The 20,909-nt window shown below is 44.9% G+C and overlaps 1 protein-coding gene across 4 annotated transcripts in view; it reads left to right on the top strand.

Moving 5' to 3' along the window:
* Positions 1-5,188: 5,188 nt before the first annotated feature.
* Positions 5,189-20,909, top strand: part of LOC121007008 (hepatitis A virus cellular receptor 1 homolog) — a 76,863-nt gene continuing 61,142 nt past the window's right edge. For all 4 annotated transcript variants that reach the window (XR_005780391.1, XR_005780390.1, XR_005780389.1 and 1 more), the window contains exons 1-2: positions 5,189-5,303; positions 15,603-15,935. Coding sequence is in view for 1 of the 4 variants with exons in the window: in XM_040439186.1 (XP_040295120.1) it covers positions 5,255-5,303; positions 15,603-15,935 (382 nt within the window). In the remaining 3 variants the exon portion in view is untranslated. The remainder of the gene's footprint in view (positions 5,304-15,602; positions 15,936-20,909) is intronic.

The following is a 20,909-nucleotide window of genomic DNA, read 5'->3' as shown; positions in this document are numbered from 1 at the left end:
TTATATGTTTTATAGTTGTATTCTTTGCCAGTATTAAATAGTTTTTTACCTGACCTTTGGTACGCACCTACTTCTCTTGTGACTTCTTCCTTGAGAGCCTTTTGACATCGATGTTGGCTGTTATCCAGGTTTTTGAGCTGTCTATGAAAATTCCACAAGATCCTATACACGCACCTGACAAGTGAAGCTCTATGAGTATAATCTGTTTGCAGGCAGATCAAGTGTTGTGACATACTACACTATAGTTCTCTTTTTCCAGCAGAGTTCTACTATTTCCAGCAGAGTTCTACTTTGATACGAGCAATATTTCTACACGCTTTTACAAATCAGGAATCTTGTGAGTATAACCTATTCACACGGTGCGTTAGATACTTGGAACCTGCTACACCATAGTGCGTTTTTTACATTACCTACAGGTTTCCATACATACGTTGGATTATGAGGTTGGCAAGTGATCCCACTAGTTGAAGATTATACAAGTGAACTTTTATATACAAAGAAGATTCCTCTCTTGCAGCGCAATCTTTTTTTATATATTTTCTTCAAGTTATAGACTTTTCCCACATTGTCTTCAGATTTGCAGCGCTTGAGGGGACTAGTATTTTCGAACAGAGACTCTATTTATTTATTTTCTGATCTGGTCATTGAAGTCCACCCCTCCCATGAGCAAATTATAGTCGTGGACTGAGAGGGGCTTTTCAATGACACGGGTTGCTCGCTCAATTTGGATTGTCGTGTCTGCGTGAATGGAGGAGAGCATGTAAACGTCACGCTTGTCTCTCCATTTCACCGCGAGCAGTTCTTCGTTACACAAGGCAGCCCTCTCCCCCCTTGCAAGACGGGTGGTAACGAGCCGTTGGGGGAAGCCCACGCGACTAGTTCGCGCGGTGCCACAGGCGCAAATCCGTTCTAGAAACAAATGCCTAAAGAGGGCCACACTTGTGTAGAAATTGTCCACATAAAGATGGTACCCCTTGCCAAATAAGGGTGACACCAAGTCCCAGACTGTCTTCCCACTGCTCCCCAGGTAGTCAGGGCAACCGACCGGCTCCAGGGTCTGATCTTTTCCCTCATAGATCCGAAATTTGTGGGTATAGCCTGTGGCCCTTTCACAGAGCTTATACAATTTGACCCCATACCGGGCACGCTTGCTTGGGATGTATTGTTTGAAGCCAAGGCGCCCGGTAAAATGTATTAGGGACTCGTCTACGCAGATGTTTTGCTCGGGGGTATACAAATCTGCAAATTTCTGGTTGAAGTGGTCTATGAGGGGCCGAATTTTGTGGAGCCGGTCAAAAGCTGGGTGGCCTCTGGGACGGGAGGTGGTGTTGTCGCTAAAATGCAGGAAACGGAGGATGGCCTCAAATCGTGCCCTGGACATAGCAGCAGAGAACATGGGCATGTGATGAATCGGGTGCGTGGACCAATATGACCGCAATTCATGCTTTTTAGTTAGACCCATGTTGAGGAGAAGGCCCAGAAAAATTTTAATTTCGGAAACTTGGACTGGTTTCCATCGGAAAGGCTGGGCATAATAGCTTCCCGGGTTGGCGGATATAAATTGTGTGGCATACCGGTTTGTCTCTGCCACGACTAAGTCCAAGAGCTCCGCAGTCAAGAACAGCTAAAAAAATCCCAGGGCCGAACCGATTTGAGCCGTCTCAACCCGAACTCCAGACTGGGCGGTGAAAGGGGGAACTACAGGTGCGGCTGAAGTTGGTGACTGCCAATCAGGGTTTGCCAGCACCTCAGGGATTCTAGGGGCTCTATGGGCCTGTCTGTGCGGTGGCTGCGACGGGGTAACTATTGCACGTGCCACCGTACCAGCTTCATCTGCCCTTCTGGTGCTCGCCACGTCACCATGTTGTACGGCAGTGCTGGTACTAGGTCCAGGGAGGGCTGCGCTGCTGGTGTATGCCTCACCACGTGATCCGGCAGCGACAGCCCCACTCTGCTGCTCTTGAAGCGGATCCTGCATAACCTGTGGTCTAGCGACACGGGGCCGGGTACGCCTGGTTCTATCAGGGACCTCCACCACCTCGTCCGAACTTTGGGTCAGAGAGCCACTGCTTTCCACAGGTTCATATTCTGACCCGCTAGATTCGTCAGATGAGGGTTCCCATTCCTCATCCGACTGGGTCAGAATCCTGTAGGCCTCTTGAGAAGAATACCCCCTGTTTGACATTTTGGACTACTAAATTTAGGGGTATTCCCTGAGACTACCCAAGAAAAAAAGCAAACCTGTCTTACAAAGGGGAGGCTAGTGAAGTACCGGAGGCCGCTGCGGTTGATAAAAAATATCAAAACTGATTTTTTTATCGCCGCAGTGCGTGTAAAGTGAATGTGCAGTGATCAAAAAATAATAATTTTTTGTCACTGCGGTGGGGCGGGCGTGGGTGAACGCATGTGTGGGCGACCGATCAGGCCTGATCGGGCAAACACTGCGTTTTGGGTGGAGGGCGAGCTAAGGTGACACTAATACAATTATAGATCTGACCGTGATCAGTTTTGATCACTTACAGATACTATAAAAGTACAAATGCTGATTAGCGATACGCTAATCAGCGAATAAAAGTGACTGCGGTGCGGTGGGCTGGGCGCTAACTGACGCTAACTACCTAACCAAGGGGCCTAAACTATCCCTAAAACCGCCAATACTAGTTTACACTGATCACTTTTTGTCTTTCACTACTGATTGACAGGGGCGATCAAAGGGGTGATCAAAGGGTTAATTGGGGTGCAGGGGGGTGATCTGGGGCTAAGGTGTAGTGTTGGTGCTACTCACTGTAAAGTCTGCTCCTCTGCTGGATCCAACCGACGAAAAGGACCAGCAGAGGAGCAGACAAGCCATATAACAGATCATATTTACTAATATGATCTGTTATATGGCTTGTGATTGGATTTTTTGAAAATCGCCAGCCTGCCAGCCAATGATCGTTGCTGGCAGACTGGTGACGAAATTGTTCTTTAAATTTTGCCGGCCCGCGATGCGCATGCGCGGGCCGGCTTTGAGCGAAATCTCGCGTCTCGCGAGATGACGCGTATATGCGTGACTCTGCGCAGCGCTGCCACCTCCGGAACGCGATCCTGCGTTAGGCGGTCCGGAGGCGGTTAAGGGCAATCAGATATGGTAGTACAAGGCATAGAATTTTTTTTTTTGCCTAAGCGTGGAGGAGACTATAGAAGAAAATTACTAAACAGAGAATCGTTTTGGATATTTTCATTGAACACGCGCCAACCTGAGGGGCTTAATAAACGCCTAGATCTGATTCTGCAGCAATAATTTATACACTAATAATCTGGTGCAATAAATCCCCCCTCTTCCTGGGAATATTATAGGGGCAAAATTTCTGTTGATCTGACTTCCATCACATTCCACCATATTTTGCCAAATAACTGTTATGTACCCAGCATATACCTTATGCGTATCCTTCTTATATATATATATACTCTTCTGCATAGTAATTATATATTTTTTACTATGCATATGTATGGTTTCATGTTTTTGTTTTTTCTTTCATTTAATTTTCATGAGAAGAGATAACTGAAGGTGTGGCACCTTTTCTTGGAGGCGGTTACAGGCCTGTGGAGACAATCAGTGGACACAGGTGCACCCTCCCCTTTAAAAGGTCTCACTTTTAATGTCTTTTTGTGTCATGAGGAAGGGCTGGAATTGTCTCTGGTAGCCCGAAACGCGTAGACAAGACTGCAAATTTTTGTAATTCATGGATGAGTTTTTACCGCAAGGTGAATAAACGCACATTCCTTTATCTAAGTGGAGCTGGATTTCTTTCAACCTCTTTTTGCAGTTTAAGGGCAATGATACCAAATATTAATGAAATGTATGTAAACTTTTGACTTTGCAGAAAGTAATAAAAATGCCTTAAAACATTCTCTCATTATTCTTTCATTTGGCAAATAATAATAATTATGGTAATCCTAATTGACCAAAAACAGGAAAGGTTTATTCTGATTTAATGTCAGATATTGAGAAAAACATGCATATGTGTCTTTTTATATAGTGTATGTAAACTTCTGGTTTCAACTGTAAATATATATGTGTATATATAAATATATATGCATGCAGGTATGTATATGTGTATATATTGATGTGTGCATCTCCCATAGACACTCATCACAAAAAAACATACACTGTGCAGTAAATGCTTTTTTTTTACTTGACGCCTCTGTATGGATTAGTGAAGCAGACCGCACTATCCGTACAGTATAAAAAAACTGCATAAAAAGTAAGCTGGCCAAATGGATGCTAAAACTGCACTTTTGGTCTCCATTACGGCAATGGAGGCCTGAGGACACTTTTGATGTACAGTATGTGTTGGAAGTTGCATATATCAGCACCAACATGGCAAGCCTCTCCCACAATGCAATGCTAGCTGGTAACACTGAGCTCACAGGAAGTGGGGCAAAATATTGCCAAAAAAATGAAAAATTGCAATTTGACCACGATGTATGGATACTAACAGGAAACCAGACATGATAATAACTTATGTATCTTAAAAGTCAGCACCCACTTACATCATCATTATCCAATTCTATAAAGTTCTGTGGGGGAAGGGGGTAGTATAAAGTGACAGGTAGTAGCTCTGACGAGGTGGTGGAGGTTCTGTGGGAGGGGGCTGGACACAACGTGGCAAGCAGGGGCTCAGTGGGAATAGTAGAAAGCACAAAGGACACTATGGGGCAGCATGCTGGATGGCGGGGGCTATATAGAAGGTGACAAGCAGGGGAGTGGGAGACGCAAGGCGATGGAGACTCAGGGGGGTGGGGGGCACAAGTTGGCAGATAGTGCCTCTATGGCAGGAGTGAGAGACACTAGGTTTGGCACATGATGATAGACATTGGCTTTGTGGGGAGCACAAGGTGACAGTCAGGGGTTCTGTGCGGATAGTGGGAGACACTAGGTGACAGGACTGCTATATCTTATAATTAACATTTCATCCTGTAAGATGACATTTTATATTAAAGTTTTATAGACCATTTATAAACTGTGTGGGTGTATATACAGTATATATCACATCTACTGTGTGATCGTATTCGGTATTCATTACAAAACTATAGGCTTCTCAGAGACATTTAGAAAGGGTTCCCTATGGTTTTGTGGAGACTACGATCTGCATGACTCACTTGTCAGACAAGAAGTTACTTTTTATTTCCTTCTAGAAATACAGAACTGTGTCAGCAAAAGCATTAGAGAAAAACACAGTGATCACGTCTACAGGGCTGCAGACAAGAAATGAAACACTTCAGCATAAGACTTTTCTTGTTTTTCTTCCTCGCCAAAGGTAAGTCATCACTATTTATATAATTTAGTAATGTAATATCTATCTATCTATCTAAAAATGCAAACAGGCAGCACTCTCAAGTAAATAATTTTTTTTATTTATTTACCCATGTGGACGCGGAATATCTATCTATCTATCTATCTATCTATCTCCTATCTATCTATCTATCTATCTATCTATCTATCTTTCTCATATCTATCTATCTATCTATCTATCTATCTATTAATTAATGTCCATGTAAGATGGGTCCACCCTTGACTTCTCTTTGATTGTTAAGGTCTCTATTTTCTCAGGATACAAAACAATACCTAAACTTCAGATCGAATTCCACTTTGGATGCTTCGTTCCACACTACTGATAACCTATTCTCTGGATAGGTGATCAGAATCTGATCAGTGGTGGTCCAGCACCCAGGACCCCCGCCAATCAGCTGTTTCAGAAGGCAGTAGCGCTGCAGCCTTCTCGCTGCTTGCCCTAGGCCGAGTGACATTGATACCTGGCACAGCCACTATACAATATACAGCACTGTGCTTGGTGATCACAGAGAAGGCTGCGGCGCTCACAGGAGTGCAAGTGCCTTCTCAAAAAGCTGATCGGTGGGGATCCTGGGTGTCGAACCCCCACTGATCATATACTGATGACCTATCCAGAGGAAAACCCCATAAAGTTTCTCAAGGACCTAGGGTTTAAGATATTCCAGTGTACATGTCAGCACAGTAGGCAGGGAAACATACATACACGGTGAGCCCTAACTTGCACCCAACCCGCTGTCCCTGCCTACCTGCAGAGCAAGCCCTAAGCTGCAAGTGCACAAATGGTCGACTGCCCCTATGCTGGTAAGTGCAGGGAGTCAAACCAAGCATTCACAGTAAAAACTGCAGGGACCTGTTCACACAATTGTAACCTAGAAACCCAGAGACAGACAAACACCCAGAGAAAGGTCGTGTAGGAAAAGGTCAAAGCCGGGAGGTCAATACAGTACCAATTCACAGAGCAGAGAGAGAGGTCCAAGTCAAGCCGTAGTCAAATCCAATAGCAACAATCCAAACCGCAAAATAGCAACTGGAGCACAGCAAGGAAAACCTTTAACTGGCAAGGGTGTATTGCCAGCAGGGATTTAAATAGAACGCTGAGTCCCTGGATCAGAACCTGATAGGTCCATGACTCGGCGCTCCATTAGTCAGAACACAGCACACAGGAATAGATCAGCTGAGCAATCATCCCACTGCTAGTCTCCTCCAGCACACGCCCGCTGTGGGGAGAAAGAGCATTGCATCTAGTTGCTAATGACGCTGTCGCATTACCAGGGGGCGTGGCCTAGCAGCATGTCTGCCCCCGTGCAGTTGCACTGAAGCTATGGATCTCACTGCTGGAGCCCGGACAGGTAAGTTTGTGACAATACCCCCCCCCCCCCCCACACACACACACACATACTTTTAAGAGGGGCCACCGGACCCTCAGCATGGGGAGCAGGCTTTGATGGAAAGTTGTCATGGAACCTCCTAATTAAACAAGGGGCATGGATGTCCCAAGCAGGTACCTATGTTCTCTCCTCAGGACCATACCCTTTCCAATGGATTAAGTACTGGAGCGAACCTTGAACCTTCCGAGAGTCAAGGATTCTCTCTACCTCGTACTCAACCTCATCTAGTACCACCACTGAATCAGGAGGTTAAGGTGGAGGCAGGGGCAGACGTTCCGCCTGTGCAGTCGGTTTGGCTCTACAGGGGCCCAATGCAGGAGGGGGCCCCTTCTTACCGGCAGCAGTGGGAGATGAGTGCTTCCATTGTGGAAGTGTTCATCTCTTTATATTCATCTGTATCGCCATCCTTAGGACAGCGATACAGATGGATGCTGCGGCGGGGCAGGGGAGAGGCTTCTCCCATCCCCAGTCCTCTCATAGGCTGCAGGCCTAGTGCCTATAGTCTATCAGAGTCTGGTGCAGGCAATGACGTCATCTCGCCACCTGAGCCGTACAGCACGGGACACAGGCCGGAAGAGGCCTACATCGCATCGCTGAAAGCAGCAAGGAGGTAAGTAATAAGTATATGTGTTTCTTTTTTTTTTATTTACACTTTGCTAGGGGCCCTATCTGGCACTCATGGGGGCATCTACTGGGGCCCTATCTTATGTACTGGCACACATGGGGGGCACTATGGAGGGGGGGATACTATTGGTGCCCTATTTTATATACTGGCACACATGGGGGGCACTAAGGAGGGGGAGGAGCACTATGGGGGGCCCTAACTTAGTTACTGGCACACATGGGGGACACTATGGAGAAGGGGGGAGAGGAGCACTATGGGGGCATCTTCTGGGGATCTATCTTATATACTGGCAGACATGGGGGGCACTATGGAGGGGGAGGAGCACTATGGACGCAGTATCTTATATACTAGAACACATGGGGGACACTATGGAGAAGGGGGAGCACTATGGGGCATCTACTGGTGACCCTATCTTATATACTGGCACACATGGGGACCACTATGGAGAATGGGGGAATAGGAGCACTATTGGGGTCATTATATAGGTGCATTATACTGGCACACATTATGGGGGCATTTTATATTGGAACATTGTCAGGCACCATGGACACAAGGGGAGGCGGACTTTAGGTGCACAATATAGGAATATTTTATACTGGTGCAAATTATACAAACTGAAAAGAATGGTGTGGTATTAAACAAGCAGGAAGTGCTCAAACCCACATGCAGTTGTGCATATATACACAGGGGAGCAAATCCTGCACTTGTGGCCCATTGCTAATGGCAATCCCCAGCAGAAATGCATACAGTGGAGGATGCCCGCAGCGAACCACAAGTACCACAATAGACATCCTACACCACATCCTGGGTGCAAATTATAGGGTACTATGGGGACCTTGGCTTTGGGCACACAGTAGGGGGCATTGGCACACATTATGAGAGTACTAAGGGGACATTGGCTGTACAGGGGGCACTAAGAGGAGGTATTTTTTTTATACTACCACTCAACAGGGCATTTTTATGTACTGGCGCACATTGTAAGGGGGCATTTTTCTACTGTTACACATTATAAAGAGAATTATTACTACCGGGGGCATTATGGTGGGCTTTATTACAGTTGAGGGACTATGAGGAACTTGAATACTAGAATGAGCACTATGGGAGCATTATTACTTCTGGGACACAGTGGGGACATTATTACTGTAGGGGCACTATTACTACTATGTGTAGTCTGGTTACTTAATTATTTCTATTAGTGGGAGCACTGTTACTTTTGTGAGCACCCTGGCACGGTATCAGCTTAGCACAATTATTTTTGGGGAACATTATGTTTACACTATTAGTGTCCTGGGTGCAGTCATTTTTTAGGACACTGTGTGCCAATAATTATTGAAGGGGAACTATCTGTGTGTAACTATTATATGGAGCACAGCAGGCACAATATTAGAGGGGTGTTGATTAGGTGGGAGGATGATGGAAAACTAGAAACTAAGATGTCTGTCTGTCAAACCCTGCAGAGAGAAGAGATGGCTGAAAGGAATCATCATGGTGGTGTGGTCTGAAAGGAGAAGATGAGGACAGAGAACATCTACATCAAAGAAGACGTCCCTGGATGTAAGAGGTATGTGGACCTGTATTAGGCTACCTTCACATCTGAGTTAGTAATTCTGGCAGGCTCTTCCAGCACAGTACAGCCTGCCGAAATGCTCCAGCACTGCTGAATGCAGACAGAATGCCCGCCGGCACCATTAACTATAATGGGGTCTGGCAGAGATCTGGCCGCAATCTGTAAAAAATGCAGAGAATCAGCGGGACAGAAACCGCTGCATGCCTGAGTTTGTGTCCGGCCAATTCCTTGCATTCTCTGCCGGATCAGGTGGCCGGAGTGTAGTGCTGCAGGTGTGAAAGTAGCCTTAACCTGTATGTTTTGTATTGCTATAAGTAATGTTAGGATGAAATAGGTTATGTTGAGAATTTGGCTTGGGGCGGGGGGGGGGGGGGGGGCACATTCTTTGCACAGAGGCCCTCTGCTGTCTGTGTCCTCCCCTGGGTGGAGGAATAGATCAGCTGAACAATCAGAGAAAAACCATTGCATGCAATTGCTAATGACGCTGTCACACCAGGGGGCATGGCTTAGCATGTCTCTCCCGACGCAGTTGCGCTGAAGCGGGAGATCTCACTGCTGGAGCCTGGACAGGTACGTTTGTGACAGTACAAAGGTGGGTTTCCATCTGCATGTGTAACTCTTCATCAATGGAAATTGTGAGGTCCAGGAAATTAATTTGTTTCTAATGTGCTGCATGGGTAAATCTCAACCTAGGGGAGGGAAGAGAAAGAGGACAGGAGTGATAGTAGCAAGAATGGTGGTCGTAGTACTCACTCTATCACTCACCTTGGCTGTACAGTGATGGGAAGGGTGCACCTGTTACTCCCTTCAGGGGACACCGTCATTTTTGGCGTCTCCTGCTTGGTGCAGCTGCAGATGTTGGTGCAGTGTAGCAGGGCAGAAAATAATGAAATCAGGATTACAGCAGAACAGCTGTTTACTGTAGGATTAGGTTTGAAGCACATCAGTTCAAATTCTCAGCATGCAGTGGGCTGGAAAATGTTAGACAAATGCACTTTTCACAGTTCACACAGTTCTTACAGGTAACATGGCTGCACAGGTAGTTAAGGTGCTCCTTTTAAAGCAATCTTCCTTAGAGTGCACTTCTCTAGCTGACTTTGACATAAGCATCCACGCATGGGGTGCAAAACTTTCTATCTGCAATGCAAACTCAGGGTGAACCCTAAACATCAGACTATGTTCTGAACCTTTATTGAACAGGTTGCTGTACTTAAAGTACACTTCCACAATATCCTCTATGGGATGTGGATATTCTTTTACACAGATGGCCAGTTTGCTCAGGTGAGTGTTCAGGCATCGAAAGAAAACTCTTGAACAAATATGCTGTAGGGCCCATAGGTTACCTTTAGACACCTTGGGGGTCATTTATTATCCAGAAATACGCCTATATAAGGCGTATTTCTGGTGCAGATTGCGGCATAACAGTTAGTTGCACCACAATATGTGACTTTTCCCCGCTCACGCCAGGTCTAACAATGTGGGCGTGGCATTGGCGGGGTAGGGGATGGGCCAGCAGGTTTAGGCATAGAAAATTGTCTAATTGTAAGCCAGCAAGGAAGATGGCTTACATTTAGACTGGAGTTCGATGCACCGAAGTTATGTAGAGGCCGGTGGCTCTTCATAACTTCGGCGGATCCACCGTCAGATATAGGGGTTATTAAGACCTCCACCTAAAACGCCGGTCTTAATAAATGACCCACAGAGCTTCTACTCTGCACCTCTCTTTCTTACTCTCTTCTACATTTTGTATCTGTTCTCTTTGCTGCCCAGACATTAAAGAGATTGTCCAGGCCAAAAACCAGAATTATTTTTATGTGCTCCTAATACCCCTAACATTGCATATTTTCCCCCCAATACCCATTTTTCTTGTCGGTGCTTTCCTTTAACCTATATGGGCATCAGACCATCTTAGCAGGACAATTTAAATTCTTCATTTACTGTTTGCTTCACTGTCTAGCTTTATTTCTAAACAAAACTGGCACGCTAGGCACTATGTTGTGTCACAGGGCTGGCCATGTCTGCCACACAGTTCAGTCTGCAGCAGACATGCCCTTTACACCTCCTATGGCCATATTACTACACCTATATGTATAGTTTAAAATACATGCAAAGACCTGAGTTTCTAAAAAGATTGCTCCAAGTTCCAATCACAATGGCCATATTACTACACCTATATGTATAGTATAAAATACATGCAAAGACCTGAGTTTTTAAAAAGATTGCTCCCAGTCCCAATTTTAATGGGCAGCTCTTGCTGAGGGTTCCCTCATACAGCTCATGCCCATTAAAATGAAAGCACAGATGCTGAATGGGTTCCAAAACATGCAGAGTCCTTCCATTGACCTGTGCATGCCTTAGCATTTATAGGCTTCACATAGAAGCCTGTGAGTAAACCCCTATGTCAGGGATGATATCCAGCAGATACTAGCGCATGCACGGGAAGGACAGCCCTCTCCAAGACTTCTTGGCCCCAGACATCGATGATGTCAGTTCCATCACCAGCTGAGGCCCAAAAGACTGAAGAGACAGGCTCACAGCAGAAGTGCTCAAATTGTAGCAGAAGAGGTCACGGGACCAAAAAAAACAATGAAGGAACATTAAGCTCTGTGGATAGTAAGTACTGCCATTCCACCCTTCCCCAAAGCAGGAAGATGGGGCTGAGGAACCCCTTTAACTCACACAAAGACTCTAGATTGTTCTAAACTCCTGCTTCTCTAGTAGAAAGGTAAACCTAGTGGTTGGTGGATGTTAATATGGTGGATGTTAATACGTTAAAGTGCTATTTTGCAGTGTACCACTGCTCTGCAGTAGGACACTGCATATCCAAGCAAAACCTTGAAATAAGTGTTTGTCCCCATTCCAAAAAAAAAATCATAATATCATGTATGTACCATTCCCAAAAATAAATTGGCATAACTAGGTGCACATGATGCTCCCATGGAGGTACCATTCATTTGGTGACAGATGGTGAATTCAGATACAAAAAATTGGTATGTCAACACAAAATGAAGAAAATAAATAATGAACTCATGAGGTACATGAAGATGTCTGCCGCCCAGAACATAACTATGGTAATTTCTGTGATCCCGAAATTATGTTTAGAGCCTCATTTACACGGGGGCTTTTGCTGGCAATTTTCAGCGCAGATACTGCATCAAAGGGTCACTGGCAGCAGTGTTGGCTCTGTTTCCCACTGGCAGCAGTGAGAGGCCATGTTGCTTATAGTCATGACCGCGCCATGAAAAGACATGTCCTTTCTTGGCACAATGTCTGGACAGATGCCACTGGAACCCATGGCTGTGTCTACTCGTGGTTTTTCTCTTTTAAGGTAGGATTAGCTGCAAGTAGGTCTGCGGCATTCAGATTGAAAAGTGGCAGCAGAAACTGCCTCAGTTTCTACCGTGGAATATGTGGCGTATTTTTGTCTTTACAAGCCCACCGCTGCAGTCCTGGGCTCTGTCTGTGTAGGTACTGTTGTTCTGGGATCCGCTCCACAGTTTCCTCTCAGCCCTGGCCAAAGCATGCTTGCTGCTTGTTTCCTGCAGCACTTCCTTAAGGGCCGATGCACGTCACCTCCTGGGCTTTATGGGTTAGGTCATGTGACCTCGCTGACCAATCCTAGCCCTCCTGCGCATATATAAGTGGCTCAGCCCCCTTCCCAGATGCCTCTGTGTCAAGGTCCTTGTGTCCTGCTAAAGTTCCTGATTTCCGCTTGTGTTCCTGTGTAACTGACTCGTACCTGTATTCCTGGACTCTGCTACCTGTTATATCCCTGCCTTCTTACCTTGACTCTTCTGTTGCCGACCCGGATTGCCTGACCTGTACCTGTGCCACCCGCCCTGACCTTTTGCCTGTCTCACTACGCCTCTGCCTCATCCTTCGGTCCTGCACCTCTGGTACATTTCTCAGGTACCTCCTGGTCCGCCTGGACCAGCTGCCTCGTGTGCCTATCCTCCTCAAGAGGTAGCGACCCGGTGTTCCTCTCGGGAAAGTCTATCCCCACCATCAGGGGTACTGTGAAGATCAAGGGGTTCACTTAGACAACGCCCTTAGAGGAGGTAGGACACATGGCACAGTGGGTTCACACCCTCTGGCTCGTGACGCCAGGGTTGGAAACAGATTGTATGTGAATTTAAATTCCTCTTCTTATAATAGTTTGTACTCCTTAGCCATCCTCAGCACCTCATGACATTCCTTCGGATTTCTATCAAGGGAAATATACCTGTAGGTCCAGGGCTGGCCTTATGTTACATGGCACCCTCTATGAGAAGACTTTTTCGGCGCTGGCTATTTTTGGAAGTGTAACACCCCAGAGTTGTGTTACTAGACGCCTCTACCCCGCTACTATCTCTTAAGCGCTTTATACTGTCATCAGATGTGATTTTGCTCATGTCCTCCACAAATGTGCATAAAACTATGTTAAATGCGATTGTTCGTGTAATTTGCCTGGTTACCAGTAGGTGGCAGCAACTCATTGGCAAGTACAGTTTAGTATATCTGAGCTAGAATGGATTATTCCAGCTTAGCTCCCCCTCTGTGAGAGAAGTGGGCAGTTCCTACATCCTGCAGCATAGGTGGAGAAGGAAGTTAGAGGCCAGCCACCCCTGTTGGAGAAGGCTGTGTGATAGTGTCCAGGAGACCCCCTGCATAGGGAAGACAGCAAGGACCTAGTCTCGGCTGAGACTTGGCCATATACCCAGTCTAAGCACCTTCAGCTCAGCTGGATGAGAAAAGCAGAAAACTACAGACAACCTCCAGGGTTCCAGGATGAAAGCATCCCCTGAGAATCCATCCGTGAGATAAGTCCAGAGAACTAGGAGAAGCCAATTCCTCCTCAGCTAGTCTGTCCCCACCAAGCAGAAGTTACCAGATAAGTGCAGAAGCTAACCCTGCCATAGTTACAGAGCTACCAAGCAGACATTTTATCCTACAAGCTCCCCATTTAAAGCAGAAGTATTCATTCCTGCCAATGATTGCCAAAACCTGCTGGGACCAAGAGACCAAAGCTGTATACTGCTTGGATGCAAGTTACTTCAAGTAAAGCAACGTTTGAACTTGATCTAAAGGTCTGGACATCATTTCTTCTGCAAAATTCCTCTATTACTCCTACTATCACTACACTCAAATTTATTGCAAGTGAGCCAGGAGCCAGGAGTCCGGCCGTACACAGGTAGGAGACACAGTGACACAATTATCACTACCCTTCAGTGACATTATAGGCCATTACACCACTCTGGCATTCCTAATCTGGGACGTGCGTTATAACACCTTGGAAAGGCCCTGGGATAGTACCCTGCGCATGCTGCAATTGGCGTCATGACAAATACAGAACATTAACAACCTGTATACTGGCCATTGCAGAAGTCCCACTGCAGTGAATGGAGAGGGTGCTGTGCATTTGCAGTAGAAGTGGTGTTATATCAATCTAATTACATAAATGCAGTACAAGAACCTACCATTGGACATATGTTGAGCACCAGAACTAAGCTCATCACATATATACAGCACCAGAACCAAATCTATTACATAAATACAACCCCAGAAACAAGCTTATTACATATATACAGCACAGGAACCAAGATCAGTATCTAAATACAGCACCAGTTCAAACACAGCTCAGTACAGATCCCATTTGCATAGTCAGGTTAGCTTTTGACATACACATTTGTACAGTGTGAAAGTACAACTCCCAGTATGGCCTGAAGAGTTGTAAAGGTATGCCTGGAGTTGTATCATAAAATGGAATGCTACCACCCATCATTGCTTTGTAGACCATACAAGAGGGTATAACACTAATCAGAAACAGTGGCTATAACATTGATCCAACACAGTCAGTGTGCTTCTTCACAGTGCCTCCATACTGTCCCTTTACTTGGAGCCCCCAGGCTGTGCCTCTTCTTTGTGCCCCCACAGTGTGCCTCTTCCTCTTCTCTCTAGCCCCATGCCGTGTCTCTTCACTGTGCCCTAATACTGTTCCTCTTCTCTGTTCCCCAATATTGTGCCTCTTCTCTGTGTCTCCATAGTGTGCCTCTTCTCTGTGCCCCCATACTGTGCTTCTTCTCTGTGCCCCCATACTGTGCCTCTTCTCTGTGTTCGCATAGTGTGCCTCTTCTCTGCGCCCCCATACTGTGCCTCTTCTCTGTGCCCCCATACTGTGCCTCTTCTCTGTGTCCCCATAGTGTGCCTCTTCTCTGTGTCCCCATAGTGTGCCTCTTCTCTGTGTTCCCCATAGTGTGCCTCTTCTCTGTGTCCCCATAGTGTGCCTCTTCTCTGTGCCCCCCATAGTGTGCCTCTTCTCTGTGTCCCCATAGTGTGCCTCTTCTCTGTGCCCCCCATAGTGTGCCTCTTCTCTGTGCCCCTGTAGAGTGCTTCTTCTCTGTGCCCCCATACTGTGCCTCTTCTCTGTGTCCCCATAGTGTGCCTCTTCTCTGTGTCCCCATAGTGTGCCTCTTCTCTGTGCCCCGTACAGTGTTTCTTCTCTGTAACAACATACTGTGCCCCTTCTCTGTGCCCCTATTCTCTATTTTCTTCTGAAAAGCAAGTTAGAGATGGAAGGTGGAAGTAGAAAAACACAGTTATTATATGGGTAAGGTTAACCATTTAAACGGATTAATTTCATTAAACAACCCCTTTTATCCTAATTTAGGCCTTCATTATATGTTCTTGTATAATCTCTATTTGCAGGACTGGTGGTGCCAGCAGAATGTGTGACTGGATCACTGAATGGAATAGTCATGTTACCTTGTACATATTCTGCCCAGAAAACCACAATGTGCTGGGGACTGGGTCAATGCCCAACGTCTGGCTGTAATAGTGAGATTATCAAGACTGATGGCGAAAAAGTGATCTGGAGGAAATCTAACAAATACCAGTTACTGGGACACATAGCTCAGGGGAATGTGTCCCTGACCATCACTCGGGCCACTAAAGAAGATGAAGGAATTTACTGCTGCCGCGTGGAGATCCATGGACTTTTTAATGATCAGAAAATAGAGAGAATATTAAAGATACAGGAGGGTAAGGAGAGCTTTACATTTGAATGTTAAAATATATTTTTCTCTTTAAAAGGGATTTCCTAACCCCAGGCAACCCCTTTAAAAGACCCTTTAAACAGATGCTTTTGCCTGGGAATTTTCCATGACCTGATTGCTTTCCTGCAGCAACTATTACAGGAGAAATGTGGTGTTACATGGTGCTCATTCAATGTCTTTCTGCTCTGGTTAGTAGAGGTAGGTAGGTAGTGTTCCCCTTTTAATGATGTCCATACATTTCCTAAGGCAATAGACACAAATTCTCGTCATGAGGCAATCACGTTAAAGGGGTTATCCAAGCCCTATAATGCCCCCCAAAATGCCCAGGCCCGTCTTACTGGTCATACTGACCCCACTGCCTGGCACCCGTGTCGTTCCTGATGCCGGCACAGCCGCCGCTGCATCTCCCCATCGCACGGATCAAAACATCCAGCGATGGGGCTGACAGCCAATAGCAGGCAGCGATGGATATGAGCCTCCCTAGCATTGGGGGATACGCTAGGGAGGCGCGTGGCATGGCTCGTGGTGTGCCAGCATCAGAAGCGACGTGGGTGCCGGGGAGTGGGATAAGTATGACCAGTATGAGGGGTCCAGGCACTAGGGCGGACATTATAGGGATTGGATAACCCCTTTAAGGAAGTTTTAGTGAACATTCTTCGGTGCATTGAGGAGTGGGCCCAAGTCCTTTGGAGCACTAGATTTTGCTGTACTTGCTATACAGCAACACATACCTGTCACATCCAGGGCCTCCCAGGTGACGTCTCCTCCGATGTAGATCTTCTCTGTCATCATCTTCTCCATTCGGTCTGGACACTTCTCTCACCCGCCTTGTCTCTGCAGAGTGTGACACACAGACATCTTAGCTTCCTCATTTTTCTGTACCCCATAATACTATCCTGAATAAAAATGAGTGCCCCCCATAGTAACAGTACTCTTCATAGCCCCACCAATAGTAATTCCCTTCTAGAATGCCCTCATTAGTAATACTGCCCCCTACTGGACCCAACAGTGATAATGCTCCAGAAGAGTGCCTCCATTAGTAGAAGAGCCCTCCAGTATTAATAATGCCCTCACAGAGCCCCCAGTGGAAATAATGCGGATCCCTCCTATAGAGCCCCCAGTAGTAATAAGAACGCCTAATGTCCCCACAGTGCCCCTAGTATTTATACTGCCCCCTACTGTTATAATGCTCGCCTGAAGCGCCCCAAGTATTTATAATGCCGCCTGCAGTGCCCCCTGTAGTTATATTCCTCCGTTTAGTGTCCTCAGAAATTATAATTCCTCAGCACCACTGCCATATAGTCCCATGTAAATAACACTATTTCCCTCCCTCTGCCAGAGTCCCATATAAATACCATCACACCATCTCTCCAGCCCTCTCTATCTACAGCCCCCTCCAAAATACAGTCCCATGTAAATAACATCACACCATCTCTCCTGTCCCTTCCAACATACAGTCCCATGTAAATAACATCACCCCCTCCCCAGCCGCCTTCAACATACAGTCCCATGTAAATAACATCACCTCCTCAATATTCAGTCCCATATAAATAACATTACCCCTTAACATTCAATCCCATGTAAATAATATCACTCCCTCCCACAGCTGCCTTCAACATACAGTGCCATATAAATAACATTACCCCTCAATATACTGTACAGTCCCATGTAAATAACATCACCCTACCCCAGCCACTTCCAAATTTCAGTCCCATGTAATTAACATCACAGGTCCTTCAGCTCTTGCAGTGCATTAGATTCAATTGTATTGCTGTCCTGAGGACGGCAATACAGTTATATCTAACAGTCAGACAGGACATTCGGGGCCTGGGACAAAACATCAGGGGCCCAGGCCCCGAATGTTTTGACCTAGCAACGCCACTACCTCAGCCGTGTTAGCCCCCCCATATCAAAATTTTTGAACAAAACATATGCAATTGGTTAGATCTTTGTTAGATCAGGTTAGATCAATTGTTGTTTGCGTTAGATCTCATACAGAAGTAGAGATATTAACAGTTATTTGCAGGGGGGGCTAACCCGTCATCAGCCCCCCCTTATCAAAAAATTTACCCAAAAATTAGCTATTTTGGAAGATATTTGTTAGATCAGGTATGATCAACTAGTTGTTTTGTTAGATCTAACATAATTACAGACTTATTAAGTGATTAATGAGGGGGGCTAGCCCCCCCACATGCAATTTTCAGGTAAAATTTGATGCAGAGTAATAGGCCTTCATTAGATCCGGTAAGATCAAGTGGTTTCAACGTTAGATCTCATTTAATTACAGAGATATTTCACATAAAAACACAGATATTAGGTAGTATTAAATAGGGGGGTTAGCCCCCCCACATGCAATTTTCTGGTAAAATTTGATGCAGACTAATAGGCCTTTGTTAGATCCGGTAAGATCAAGTGGTTTCAACGTTAGATCTCATATAATTACAGAGATATTATAGATATTTGGTATTACGTCAGGGGGGGCTAGCCCCCCCACATGCAATTTTCTAGTAAAATTTGATGCAGACTAATAGGCCTTCGTTAGATCCGGTAAGATCAAGTGGTTTCAACGTTAGATCTCATTTAATTACAGAGATAATTCACATAAAAACACAGATATTAGGTAGTATTAAATAGGGGGGCTATCCCCCCTCATACAATTTACTGGTAAAGTTTGATTCAGGCTAATAGGCCTTCGTTAGATCCGGTAAGATCAAGTGGTTTCAACGTTAGATCTCATATAATTACAGAGATATTATGGATATTTGGTATTACGTCAGGGGGGGCTAGCCCCCCCACATGCAATTTTCTGGTAAAATTTGAGGCAGACTAATAGGCCTTTGTTAGATCCGGTAAGATCAAGTGGTTTCAAAGTTAGATCTCATATAATTACAGAGATATTATGGATATTTGGTATTACGTCAGGGGGGGCTAGCCCCCCCACATGCAATTTTCTGGTAAAATTTGATGCAGACTAATAGGCCTTCGTTAGATCCGGTAAGATCAAGTGGTTTCAACGTTAGATCTCATTTAATTACAGAGATATTTCACATAAAAACGCAGATATTAGGTAGTATTAAATAGGGGGGCTAGCCCCCCCACATGCAATTTTCTGATAAAATTTGATGCAGACTAATAGGTCTTCGTTAGATCCGGTAAGATCAAGTGGTTTCAACGTTAGATCTCATTTAATTACAGAGATAATTCACATAAAAACACAGATATTAGGTAGTATTAAATAGGGGGGCTATCCCCCCCTCATACAATTTACTGGTAAAATTTGATTCAGGCTAATAGGCCTTCGTTAGATCCGGTAAGATTAAGTGGTTTCAACGTTAGATCTCATATAATTACAGAGATATTATGGATATTTGGAATTACGTCAGGGGGGGCTAGCCCCCCCACATGCAATTTTCTGGTAAAATTTGATGCAGACTAATAGGCCTTCGTTAGATCCGGTAAGATCAAGTGGTTTCAACGTTAGATCTCATTTAATTACAGAGATATTTCACATAAAAACACAGATATTAGGTAGTATTAAATAGGGGGGCTAGCCCCCCCACATGCAATTTTATGGTAAAATTTGATTCAGGCTAATAGGCCTTCATTAGATCCTGTAAGATCAAGTGGTTTCAATGTTAGATCTCATATAATTACAGAGATATTATGGATATTTGGTATTACGTCAGGGGGGGCTAGCCCCCCCACATGCAATTTTCTGGTAAAATTTGAGGCAGACTAATAGGCCTTTGTTAGATCCGGTAAGATCAAGTGGTTTCAACGTTAGAGCTCATATAATTACAGAGATATTTCACATAAAAATACAGATATTAGGTAGTATTAAATAGGGGGACTAACCCCCCCACGTGCAATTTTCTGGTAAAATTTGATTTAGACTAATAGGCCTTCGTTAGATCTGGTAAGATCAAGTGGTTACAACGTTAGATCTCAAATAATTACAGAGATATTATAGATATTTCGTATTACGTCAGGGGGGGCTAGCCCCCCCACATGCAATTTTCTGGTAAAATTTGATGCAGACTAATAGGCCTTCGTTAGATCCGGTAAGATCAAGTGGTTTCAACGTTAGATCTCATATAATTACAGAGATATTATGGATATTTGGTATTACGTCAGGGGGGGCTAGCCCCCCCACATGCAATTTTCTGGTAAAATTTGATGCAGACTAATAGGCCTTCGTTAGATCCGGCTAAGATCAAGTGGTTTCAACGTTATATCTCATATAATTACAGAGATATTTCACATAAAACACAGATATTAGGTAGTATTAAATAGGGGGGCTAGCCCCCCCACATGCAATTTTCTGGTAAAATTTGATGCAGACTAATAGGCCTTCGTTAGATCAGGTAAGATCAAGTGGTTTCAACGTTAGATCTCATACAATTACAGAGATATTTCACATAAAAATACAGATATTAGGTAGTATTAAATAAGGGGCAAACCCCCCACATGCAATTTTCTGGTAAAATTTGATGCAGACTAATAGGCCTTCGTTAGATCCGGTAAGATCAAGTGGTTTCAACGTTAGATCTCATATAATTACAGAGATATTATAGATATTTGGTATTACGTCAGGGGGGGCTAGCCCCCCCACATGCAATTTTCTAGTAAAATTTGATGCAGACTAATAGGCCTTCGTTAGATCCGGTAAGATCAAGTGGTTTCAACGTTAGATCTCATTTAATTACAGAGATAATTCACATAAAAACACAGATATTAGGTAGTATTAAATAGGGGGGCTATCCCCCCCTCATACAATTTACTGGTAAAGTTTGATTCAGGCTAATAGGCCTTCGTTAGATCCGGTAAGATCAAGTGGTTTCAACGTTAGATCTCATATAATTACAGAGATATTATGGATATTTGGTATTACGTCAGGGGGGGCTAGCCCCCCCACATGCAATTTTCTGGTAAAATTTGAGGCAGACTAATAGGCCTTTGT

This window comes from Bufo bufo, chromosome 1, assembly GCF_905171765.1.
Source record: "Bufo bufo chromosome 1, aBufBuf1.1, whole genome shotgun sequence".
Classification (NCBI taxonomy): Eukaryota; Metazoa; Chordata; class Amphibia; order Anura; family Bufonidae; genus Bufo; species Bufo bufo.
The sequence above is the reverse complement of the archived record's forward strand: the minus strand, read 5'-3'. Positions and strand labels throughout refer to the sequence as shown.